Source organism: Hydractinia symbiolongicarpus, chromosome 5, assembly GCF_029227915.1.
Source record: "Hydractinia symbiolongicarpus strain clone_291-10 chromosome 5, HSymV2.1, whole genome shotgun sequence".
NCBI lineage: Eukaryota > Metazoa > Cnidaria > Hydrozoa > Anthoathecata > Hydractiniidae > Hydractinia > Hydractinia symbiolongicarpus.
The window spans coordinates 20,261,477-20,273,616 of NC_079879.1; the positions used below are offsets into that span (position 1 = coordinate 20,261,477).

A 12,140-nucleotide genomic window follows, 5' to 3' on the forward strand; every position below is an offset into this window, starting at 1 on the left:
TAATGTATCTGTGTTTTTGCAGAACAAAATACAAAAAACAAAAATTATTACTAGCAGAATAGAAATCGTCCTAGTTGTGATGCAACATTCGCCTCCCTCAGGGTTATCTTGTTTCCTAAAATCGCGCAGCAATAATACCAGATTTACTGGGATGATGTGGTTAACGCAATATTTATCTTAATTTTCCTTTATTTGTGCTCAGCAGATACACTGTTTCAGGTAAAATTAAACAAGCAAATGAGTTAGATACTTTATTAGCACGGGCGGGGGATAGAGGAGGGAAAAGTGGGCGGTTAAAGAAAAATCCAAAAACCAAACAAAGGAAAACGATATTGCTCTTGTTGGACCAAAACCTTGAATATAAAAATCAAAGAAGCATGGGAGAAAGGTTGTTGTTTATTAGACATGATTATATCTAGTTGCTTATTCAGAAGACACTCTTCATAAATTACTTTCAAAATAATGTGGACGCTTATTAGACATGTGTTATTAAACATATGGATTTTGAAATCATTTCAGTTGACTCCCTCTTCTTTAAACCTCCCGTCTGCAATTTTAAAATTTCACTCGCCTTTTGCATGCCTGTTTTTTCAGTCACGCAAATTTACTGGTGTATTTACTATCAATCTCCTCAGTAGAGCTTATTTTTGGCTATTTGATATGTGTTAGTGTGCGAAAACGACGCCCCTGAAACGAGATTTCTGATGTTTAAAGTTTTATCAAAGTCAATTATTACTTCTAGTGTTTCTACTACACTCTATCTAATAGCAACCGAAAATTCTTTCCGCAGAGCATTTAGTAACCTGGATTGTTTTCGCAGTAGCCAGGAAAGACCCAGCATAATTTTTCTTTCCACCATGGAATTGAAACAATTAAAGGTCGCCAACGAAGTATCGTCAGTCGGAAACTGACCGCGCTTTTTTGTTAGTTACTTTCTGGTGCTCATTTAATAACTATCGAATGAGCGAGAATGGTCTCACTCACGCAAACAAACATGATAGGTTTTCTTATCATTTATTTTCTTATCATCGGACAATCTGAAAATTCAGTGAAATTTTAAAACCTTACAGGAAAACGTGGAACTAAAACCTTTTCTCTTAAAGGCATAAAACGTCAACCTCTCTCCCCGGGATATTTTTTTCTTTCGGACGATCTCGGACGGCGAGAAACGAGTGCCATTTTGGCAAAAAAAATGTTAACAATATCTATGCATTGATAAAGTTTGAATGCACATCCCTTACCAGGTTTAAAATTACTGATGACAGAAAATGTCAAAATTTGCTATATTACTCAAATATGACATCATAATTTATGTAGCATAATTAAATCTAAAGTTCTTTAAATGTGAATATCTTTGAGAACGGAAAGAGTTTTTTAAAAATTTAAAAAGACTTGTTACCAACTTTTAAGCTCTGTAATATAAGTCCAACATCATCTTACACCTTGGATTCCCTTTAAGACCTAACATTACATCAATATATTGCCACTTTACATCAAAAACAAAAATTGAAAAAAGAAATTTATCTGCAATATTTTTAATTCAAACTTACTTTGATTTAAAAAATATTACAGAATAACATTTGCGTCATATATTTTCATCAATTGCAGGTTGTTTTCACATTACATCAATCTATTGTGGCAATATTTGCAATTATTTAAAATATTGCTGGCAATATATTGCCGTAATGTGAAATGACCTTTACTGGCTAAAGCCGAATCTCCACTGGACGATATTCGCTACGATTTTTGTGACGAAAAGTAGAAACCAATTCAACTTTTCGCAATGACGAAAATCGCGACCAATAAAATTCGAGTATTGATGACTATCGTCGTAAAAATCGTCCCGTGGAGATTTGCCCTAACGAAACAAAATTTGTGCAGCCTTGTTTTTAAATATTTATTCAAAATTCTACAAATAACTTAGAAGAATAGGACTGAAATTTTTTGAAACCATTTCTTTCTTTTTAACTATGGTTGAAAACCTTCTGGTTGCGTGCTCACCTTTCTAGTACAGGCTCTCCACTTTCTTAATATTCGCTGCCCAAAAACTGCATTTGATGAGCGAGGTGAGGAGGGAGCGAAAACGGCAAAGTCGGCTTGCCGTATATTTATAATTGCTTACAGTTGGCTTCCGGATTAATATCGTTTTTAAAAGCAACAAACAACAAACAGGGCAGCTTATGCTGTTGTCCCCAGCGTAACAGTTGCACCTACAACACAACATATCGTGTCGAAGTTTAATTTAACTTCTATCCTCAAATTTTTTATGTACGGTGATATAGCTAGCTAGTGCTAGCAGCAAGGTGACTATACTCTGAACCCAAATAATCCTCTATTTTCTTTTTTTAATAACGCCTTTTTTCGTCTGGTTGCTTTTCCATATTTTATTACAGAAAATTTAGCAAATAGTCCTGGTCAATAACAAAAAATAGGCCTTGCCAATAAGGAAGAATTCCTTATTGGCAAGGTAATCCTGGTTAGTAGGTAAACAAGCTTTGTTGTACAACGTTGTGACGTAAACACTGCTAAAGGGTATAGACCATTTTCTGCTTGTTGTTTTGTTTTTACTTTGAAAACAATGATGGGCGGGCATGGCATGCATGCACTTTTGTGTAGCTAGGTAATAAAAGCAGGACTCACACATGGTAAAATAGTTATTAATGAAGATTAAAGATTTTTTAGGTAGCATAAGATTCAAGAGGAACTAAAATTTAATTTTAACTATAGCTATATAGCTATATCATATTCTTCATAGGAAACTATAATTTTAAGTGAATATTTCTTTTTTGGGGTGGAGTTCTTTGGTTACTATGGTCTGTTTATATTTATATTTTCTACCTACAAAAATTCTTGCATGTGCAAAAAATCCGCGAACTATTTTAACTTTGTAAACATTGACAAGTCATTTATTATCTTTCCCTATTGCAAGGTCCTTATTGCATGAAAAGTCAGTCCTTATTATATTATACACAGATTGTAATTGGGAGATTGTATCCACTTTAGGGGATCAGAAGATTTTGTTGTTATAAACATTTTTTTAGTTTTGCAAATAGCATGGCAAAATAGCATGAGTTTTTTCACTTGCAATTCATATATAAAAAAACTTAAACCAATTGACCAAGCCAGTTAAATTTACTATTTAGTTGTGTCTGTGTGAATATTAAAAAAGTAATTTGCACAACACTTTACGACATTTCAGCTATTCAAGGACCATTTTTAAGTACACAAGTCATATATATAAAAATTACAATATGTTTATACTAGTCAATAAAGCCTGTTGAAAAATCCACTTAAGTAACAGAACAATGGAGAAAAGAACTATCACTGGAATTTTTATGACATCAGCAAGGACCCGTTAATACACAAAAATTTTGGAATTTTGTTTACCCATTTCCTTTGTTGTGTAGGGCTTATTGGGGTTTTAAGAGCCCACTAATGAATAATTCTTTCTTTTCAGAAATTCCTTAACCCTTTCTTGCTACTGTGTAGAGCTTGAAAAAGCTGTTGAAAAAATGTATAGGATCATGTTCTTTTCACAAAGGATTGCATAGATATTAAGGTTTGTATGTTCTTTGATGATGTAATCAACCCGTTAATTCTGAAACAAATTTGGTAACCCAGATTTGGTAAACTTACCCAATTTATTCCCAGGTTGTCCCTAGTTACTGATGTGGTGAAAATGACTGAGGTCACCACCCTGTTTTCAAGTTTTATATTTGGCATCAAAGTATTAAATGCGTTGTAATAATGGCTTTATTATAATTTCAAATAAGATGTTGATGTAACATTAATGTTATAAACATTGTGCCGTAAAGTCAAAATATATTACATTTGAGACATAACTTTTTCAGTGACTTTAAAGAAAATTTTGGCTACTTCAAAGGAAAATGAACACATCCACTATGCCTGTCACAGACACTTCGTTAATAATATAAAATGCAGAGCCCTTGAAGAACTGTCCTTAAAACAGAAAAAAATCGCCATTTCTACAACCAGATTCAACCCTAACCTTACAGCATGGAAGATTCTTACCAAATGTGCTGGTTAGACGAGATCACAGTTAATATAATTTACCTAAGTATGGTAAAATTTAACTAATATAATTTACCTAAGTATGGTAAAATAATAAAAACTTCTAGCTTAGGCACAGTGATAAAGACTTTTTATCTTGAAACACACTGTCCAGAAATGACTTAATGAATTGATCGATGAGGCTTCAGGGATAGCAGATTTTTAACAGTATGTTTCTATGATCCTGCATTTTTCTGATCAGAAAATCGTAAGGGAATAGAAATTTCTGTAATTTTGATTATTTGTGAGTAACTTTATGCATTTTTTTGGAGGATTTTGATTTAGGAAAACACATGCATTGTTTGTTTTGTGTGCTGCATTGATATTTTGCATGGTGCTATCAATCATGCCTAGATCATTTGCATATGTGACCTACTATAATATATATATAGTTAATTTAAATTATTAGAACATGTTTTAAAGGAAATCCGAGGTATAAAGTGATGTTGGACTTATATTATAGAGCTTAAAAAGTTGGTTAACAAGTTTTTTTTTAATTTTTTAAAAAGCTCTTTTCGTTCTCAAGATATTCACATTTAAAGAATTTCAGATTTAATTATGCTGCATGAATTATGATGTCATATTTCAGTAATAACAAATTTAGACATTTTCTTTCATCGGTAATTTTAGACCTGTTAAGGGGTGTGCATTCAAACTTTATGAAGCAGGCCATTTCTTGAATAAAACTATGCCAGAGCTACAAAAAGCACCCGTTAAAAAAATTACGAGTGCCATGGTGTGTGAAAAATCGCACTCGTAAGCAAAATTTACAAGTGCGATGTGAATATCTGCAAGTGTGATTCACACTTAACTTTTTTTGTTTACCACAACGTTATATGTTATTTAAGCTGTATAGAAATAAAGTCTTGCAATAAATAAATGATTAAAAGAAATATAAAAGGAAAATGTTGAGTTGTGCACTCTCATTGTGTATGAATAAAACAGTTTTTTTTTAATATTTATTTTTGAAGGGCATAAAGATGAATATTCACGTCATACTCTTCTTGTGTACGAACAATTATATTTGTGGGCCACCAAGAAGGTGTTTTCTTCAGCCACCTGGTGGTGAAAATATAAAAATACATTTCAATTATTGCACATCTTTTTTTCTGCTTTCTATCATAATTCATGCAGCATAATTAAATCTGAAATTCTTTAAATGTGAATATCTTGAGAACGAAAAGAGCTTCTTAAAAAATTTAAGACTTGTTAGCTAACTTTTTAAGCTCTATAATATAAGTCCAACATCATTTTATACCTCGGGTTCCCTTTAATACAAATAATCTTTTGTTATACACAATGGCAAGTACTTTTTAATTATAATCAGAGTGAAAAATTGAAATAAGGTCAGGAAGATATTTGAGCTTTTAGTTTAATTTTTTTGTTTACCTTTTAGAATGGAAGTTCACCAAATAAGTTATAAAGCAAGACCTTTTAAAGTTGCATTGAAAGACAGGAAATTTAAAGGTATTGTAGCGGTCAATCTGAAAGACTTAAAATTAAAGTCGCTAAAGAGTCTAGGTTTGGAAATTCTACCAGAAAATATTAATGTACTTCTATCTGAAGATGATACATGGATAGATGACGAGGAATATTTTGCTACACTGCCGGATAACACTAAACTTATTATCCAGGATATAAATTCTGAAAAAGAAATTGATGTTGTTGATGCTGCTAATGAACAATCAGAAAGTCAAGAAATAATGATGTCACCAACTAATAAACACTTGTCTGATGTACTTCGCAGTAAGTTAACATCATCCAATATGGTTGACTGCATTACGTCATTTTTGACAATGTCTAATGAAGAACTAGAGAGTTTACTTTCATGTGATGCCAACACACTTTCTTTGAAATTAGACTGTGACGAAGATGTATGTGAAGTCTATATTGATAATGCTAATAAAGAATTACTCAGAAGACAAGAACTCACAGAAGCTAAACAATTGTTAACAATGTTTGAAAGAGCAAAAAAGTTTGATGCTGCAGATGGTGTGAAGCGTAAAAAATCATCAAGAAAAGTTTAAACAAGTTAATAATTTTATTAGCATATTTTTATTACACATTGTTCAGTCTTTCCAATTTTACATAAGACATTTTTCTAATTATTAAAGGCTGTACTTTATATGCATACATACTATATATACATATAAATATATAGATTTCTATCTGTTCTTGCAAAATAATTAAATACAATTTAAGGTTTGCTTGGATGCTTATCATTGTTATTGAATTTTATAGTTGTGTGAAAGGTTTAGTTTGTTAGTTTACTTTGCAAGAAAAATCAATACACTTAGGTGAAGGCAATTTAATTATTTATTTAACGGGCCCAACCGACCAATTAAAAAAAATTGCATAAAGAAATATGAATAAAAATGTATTGCCCCACTTTCCTTTTCTTTATCTTTTTTTTGTTTAGAGGCTTTAATGTTTTTCCTATGTTTATTATTTGTTTATTTGTGTTGACTTTCGATTAGATCATCAAGGTGACAATGGGTTGCCGCCTTTAGCAAATCTTCTCACTCCAGGATTCCAGCCTGAAATGAACGTAAAGGGCACAGCTAACACTCTTTCAGGGTCCACAATACCGTTTGATGTAAGAGTTGTGTACGGATCATCAGGGATCAATGACAGGAAATTATTCAGCTGATTTTTGATATAACATGAGTACAATAATTTCCGTCTGCCAACCCTATATTTTTTTTATAATTATTTTTATTCTGCCAGATCTATAGCCCAAAAGAATAATCTTCACTGCCTGTAGAACAATTTAATAAATTGCATTTACCTTAGGGTAAAAAAATACCCTAATGAATCGTTCACATCATTTTCTAAGCGCCCTTCTCTCTAATAAGCCCCAAGGTAATTTCCTTAAGGGTAGATAAACAACCACTTATAAGGTCCCCCTTAATTATTCTCCCAGCCTATATGGGCACCTAATCGAAGACTGCCTTAAGAAACTGAACACTTATTTGAATTTTACTCTCTTATTAGGAAAAAGAAATGCATCTTATGTTGTAAACATCTTATCTGCCGATGATGTTGATGTTGAAACTAAAAAAATATAGAAAGACATTTTGTTACTTTTTTTGTTCATATTTTTCAGAGAACAATAGAAATGAAAATTACTGTCATCTTTGATTCTACAAAAGTGCCCAGCACTTATGAAGTATATCAAAGAAATATCATTGTCAAGCCAATTAACCATACAGTATGGAATTTCAGAACAGTAATGTTTTTTAAAAGTTGAGCACTTGTTCAGATCGTTATGGTATTTTGTTTTAATTATTTGCTCTTTGATAATTCAGTTTTATTGTTTTGTTGAAGATTCAGTTCTATTGTTTTAAAGTATTTATGCATAATATGACCATAAACTTATAACAACCTTTTTTATAGAGAAATTAATGAATTGATCTGGATTTTTAAGACAATCGTTGCGGAAAAATAATTCTGATCATTTGGTGTGAAGTAAATAACAATCAGTTTAGAAACATCTAAATGTCTACAATAACAGTGAAAGATAATAATTTAGATATCATAACACCTACAAAGGACTCACTTACTGACGTAGAAACAAAAGATAACATTTGCCCTGTAACAGGTTGTGGTCAAAAGTTTCGTAACTCTTCTGCGCTTCGATTCCACGTTAATAAAAGGCATGGTGATAAGTCATTTATGGCAACTGCTAATTCTAACAGAGCAAGAAAATTTGCTTGTCCAGTGAAAGGATGTTCTAGGCATATAACATCAGAAAGACAATGGTTTTTTGCCTCAATGTTTCAATTAAAAAAGGTATATTTTTGATTGTTCAACTCATTTTTATTGTTACACATTCTTAAGGATACAGTAACTTCTTTAAATACAGTTTTCAAAAAAATTTATTATAAATTAAAAAGAAACTTTAACTTTTAAAAGAAATAATTATTTAAATGTTTCACACTTTCTGCATCCAATGTTAGATTTTCTGTATGTATTTACAGGCTAAAGAAAAAATATTTAAAATGCTTTTTCTTCAAAACGCTGTTGTGCCACTGATACCCATACCTACAAGACTTTGATTTTTCTAATATTTAAAGCAAGGCTTTAGTGAGATATGGTAGCAAATTGGAAATTTCTTATATTTAAAATACAGCATTCGATAGGAAATTTATTTTTCTTTTGGAACACATATTTTTAAACAACTAATTTTATTGTGATCTGGAGATAATTTAGATATACTGTAATGTCAAATGGGGCTACCGTATTCTTAATGTAATGAAAATAATGAAGATCTTGAATGAAATACAAATCTGTCTATTAGAATGTTTAAAGATATTCAATGCTCTGAAATTTTTGTAGAGTATCACATTGAATTCTTCTTTTAGTTAGACACAAAAGTTTTATAGATTGTTTTGTATTTCTTATATAACAACAAATAGAGAAGAAAATTACCTTTATAAGCAACCTTGAAGGTAGAGAAAATAGCATAATTGGATGTGTAACATGCTTAATAGGCGTGAATTTCCAGAAGTCAGCATCTTTTTTTTGTTATTCTTAAGCTGACTTCCATATTTTTGTACATATTCGAAATCAAAAGCTGTTATCAATAAGTTTTGGTTAATTATTTTGTGTTACTACATTATTCTCATGGCATAGATTTTTTTTTCATCTGTAAGAAACGCATGACACAAAAACGTTCTAAACATTGCTCTATTTTTGCAACAGTTATACACTGATCAAACACCCCTCATATAGCAAAATCGTCAAACCTTTTAAATATAGCACTCCTGTTGACTGATTTTATTTTTAGCATTATCAGAGCATTCATGCAGAAAAAAAGTACAAATGTCAGAAATGTGAAAAGAAGTTTGGTTGTCGTTACAACTTTGCCATCCATGAAGATAGATGTCAGCGGCTATTTTATTGTTCATGTGGCGCATACTATACCACACAGCAAGCAGTGCAAACACATGCACTTCGCAGAGGAACAGATCACAATGTGATTGGAGAAAAGGATGATTCACCTCCTGCAAGTAAAAACAAAATGTGAGATTTTGTGCTAATCTATATTAAATACCCTTATATGTCTGTCTGTCTGTCTGTCTGTCTGTCTGTCTGTCTGTCTGTCTGTCTGTCTGTCTGTCTGTCTGTCTGTCTGTCTGTCTGTCTGTCTGTCTGTCTGTCTGTCTGTCTGTCTGTCTGTCTGTCTCTAAAAGGACAGGGGAACCCGTGGATTTATCCACAGGCCACCGACTATGTTAATTTATTGTACCTATATTTGCCAAAGAATTGTTTAAAAGAAACTTAGGATAGGAAGTTAGGATAAACTTTTTTTTTAATTTGAGACAAACCAGCAAGAGCATCCTGAAAATTAAACAAACTGATTGGAATAAAGTATTTTCATTTTGTTTCAAAAATTAAAAAAATAGATGACACATTTTTTTGCTCTCATAAAAGTCTGACTAAGCACACTCAAAATATAGATGTGAAATGAAACAGAACAACCTTTTTTTATCTCGTTCCATATTTACAGTATTGTAAATTTAGTAACAGACAATATTTTTTTTCTAATTTTTGATTTTTCCAATCCTCAAGAATGTATCCTGTATTTAAATCATATAAAAACAATTCATACAAAAAGTAAGGTTTGGTATCAAAAAAGCTTGAGATTTTGCTGGAGTGAGTTTTATGCATAGTATCCTTTCGTTATGTTGTCATATGTTGTCATTATAATGCAAATAAAAACTCTGTTTTCTAATTTCTGTTTTAGAATTAACATTCTAATTTCTGTTTTAGAATTAACAACGTTATTATTCCTGCTGTGTTATACATTCCAAAATCAACTTTATCTACTTCAAATGACGTAAGGACATCTAATTCACATATTGTAAAAAGAACAAAAGAGAAACTAATTTTGCCAAAGCCAGATCCAAAACAGTTGGAACTTACAATGTGCCAAAGGAATGATAATTCTTTTGATAAAATGCTTCAAAATTTTTCCAATGAAATTACTGTACAAACTTGCAACCTTAGTCAATCAACAGCAGATTGTGTTAACAATGCTAAAAACATTGAAAATAAACAAGACATGGTTTCCAAAATTGAAACAGATTTAGCAGATCAGACAATAGAATATGACAAACCTAAAACTGTTACAAAAGAAAAGCTTACAGCATTTGAAAGGAAAATGTTATATTTAGCATCTGAGGAAGCGCAGAATGTTCTTGCAGATCCTATGTTGATCTGCGATACAATAATACGAAAAACAGTGGAAACTGAAGTTAAAAAGAAGAAATGCAGGTGTAAAAAAACTATGTGCAAGCATATTGATAAAAAATTAATGTCATTATCAAAATATTATAATTTGATACAGAATACTCCAGAAACAAATACAGCAGACATATCTTGTGGCAGTGCACTACTAACAAATAACAGTGTAGGTTCCTTCTCACAATTTGGACAAGCAGAAAATACACCTAATCCGATCATGCATTCAGATATTGATACTCAAACCAATCAAATCATTCATTATGATGGTTTACCAACTGTTGATGTTTTGGAAACATCTGACTTTAGTATGCAATGCCAGCTTCCTTCAGGAAGTGAATTGATGACTAATTCCTGCATAGGAGCTGATACTCAAACTCAAACTGAAAACTGTATGAACTCTTGGCTGAACACTTTATCCTACCTTAGTGCTACGAACCATATTGAAACTCAAACTAGCTATCATACTCGAAATAATTTAACACAAACAGAAGTTGTGCAAACAAACAATAGTCCAATGCTCCTTGACAAATCTATTCAACTTGATGATTTGTGGGATAACAATACAATAGGCTCAGATAGTTTATTTCTCTCTGACTCTACAAATATTGGCACACAGACAGCGTTTGATGAAAACTGGTTGTTTCGTAGTCTTGGTACAGATCTGTTGAATGATCAAAATAGCATGTCAACTCAAACTACCTGTGATTTACTCGATATTGATTTTAATATTGAAAAAAAGGATCAAAGCTCACAATATATTTCAACATCTTTTACAACATCCCAGGGGGAGACTAAGACCCTACAGGATGCTCTGGGCAAGTCTCATAACAATGATAATCTAGATAGAAGTAATGTTTATTCATCTAGCACACAAACATTTGGATATCTTACTGACATTTTTGAAGGAAGTTCTGGTGCAACAAAAAGCAGCTGTGAAACACAAACACTGATTTCCTTTTATGATCTTCTCGATACATCCTTTATTGATGACTATCTTAACGAAGAAAAGAAGACCTCTTCAATAGAAACTCAGACTCACAGTGGTTCAGAACTTAACCCTGGACATTCTAATTGAAATAGAAAAAAAAATTTAAATTCAAATCACAAATAACAGAGTAAGAATGAGAGAATATAAAATGAAGTTTGAATAAAATGATGTTGTTGTTGTTGTCGTTGTTATATGTTCTGCTATTATTTATTTGAATTTCTAATGACTGAAATTTTTAAAAACAATATGGGTTTTAAAAATGTCTGGAAAGTTTTAATCTTTTAACAATTATTTTAGGACAATGGGAAATGTCAATTTTTTGTATGTTTTTTCAAAATGCAAATCAACTTTGTATACCGTTATTTCCTTGGCTTATGTGGATCAAAGATTTATCACTTTTGGTTTTTCTTTGGGGAAATGTGATTAACTAACTTTGGAAAAATTTGGAACTTATTGCATGCATGGTGACAATCAAACTATTTTATCACAACATTTTTGACATGTTAATTATTTAATGTCAAATATACATTGCCAAAATTAAGCTTATGCCTCAAGAACATTTCTTCTTGTCTGCTTATTTTGTGAATAAAAAAGGTTATATAAGTGCACCATTTGCGTGCATGACAAAGGGTTAATGTGCACTTTAAGTTATGTAGCGTGGACGAAACCTTGTGTGCATAAAATCTTAACTCACAAGGCTCTGACAGTAAAAAATTTAGGAAAATAAGATTCCCCAACTACGCATAATTCATGTCTAATCCACTATTTTGTTTATGTTGGGTTACATTTAATTTATTTTTCTGATTATATCATATGCTAACACTTGTAGTGG

General features: G+C 31.5%; 2 protein-coding genes across 2 annotated transcripts; both read left to right on the forward strand.

Annotated features, from left to right (window-relative positions):
* The first annotated feature begins 2,789 nt into the window (after positions 1–2,789).
* On the forward strand, positions 2,790–6,227 carry LOC130645232 (DNA fragmentation factor subunit alpha-like). The gene is made up of 2 exons (XM_057451152.1): positions 2,790–2,813; positions 5,468–6,227. The coding sequence occupies exon 2, from the start codon at positions 5,469–5,471 to the stop codon at positions 6,096–6,098; it is 630 nt and encodes a 209-aa protein (XP_057307135.1). The 5' UTR covers positions 2,790–2,813; position 5,468; the 3' UTR covers positions 6,099–6,227.
* A 141-nt stretch (positions 6,228–6,368) lies between these two features.
* Positions 6,369–11,473, forward strand: LOC130645225 (uncharacterized). The gene is made up of 4 exons (XM_057451142.1): positions 6,369–7,342; positions 7,468–7,863; positions 8,861–9,096; positions 9,847–11,473. The coding sequence occupies exons 2-4, from the start codon at positions 7,570–7,572 to the stop codon at positions 11,393–11,395; spliced, it is 2,079 nt and encodes a 692-aa protein (XP_057307125.1). The 5' UTR covers positions 6,369–7,342; positions 7,468–7,569; the 3' UTR covers positions 11,396–11,473.
* The last annotated feature ends 667 nt before the right edge of the window (positions 11,474–12,140 follow it).

What these genes read in the sequence shown, in the direction of transcription:
- LOC130645225 (XM_057451142.1), top strand. Translation starts at nt 7,570, where the DNA reads ATGTCTACAATAACAGTGAAAGATAATAATTTAGATATCATAACACCT. An exon ending in CAATGTTTCAATTAAAAAAG is followed by an intron (nt 7,864 to 8,860) that starts GTATATTTTTGA and finishes TTTTATTTTTAG; the next exon opens with CATTATCAGAGCATTCATGC. An exon ending in CCTGCAAGTAAAAACAAAAT is followed by an intron (nt 9,097 to 9,846) that starts GTGAGATTTTGT and finishes TTTCTGTTTTAG; the next exon opens with AATTAACAACGTTATTATTC.
- LOC130645232 (XM_057451152.1), top strand. Translation starts at nt 5,469, where the DNA reads ATGGAAGTTCACCAAATAAGTTATAAAGCAAGACCTTTTAAAGTTGCA.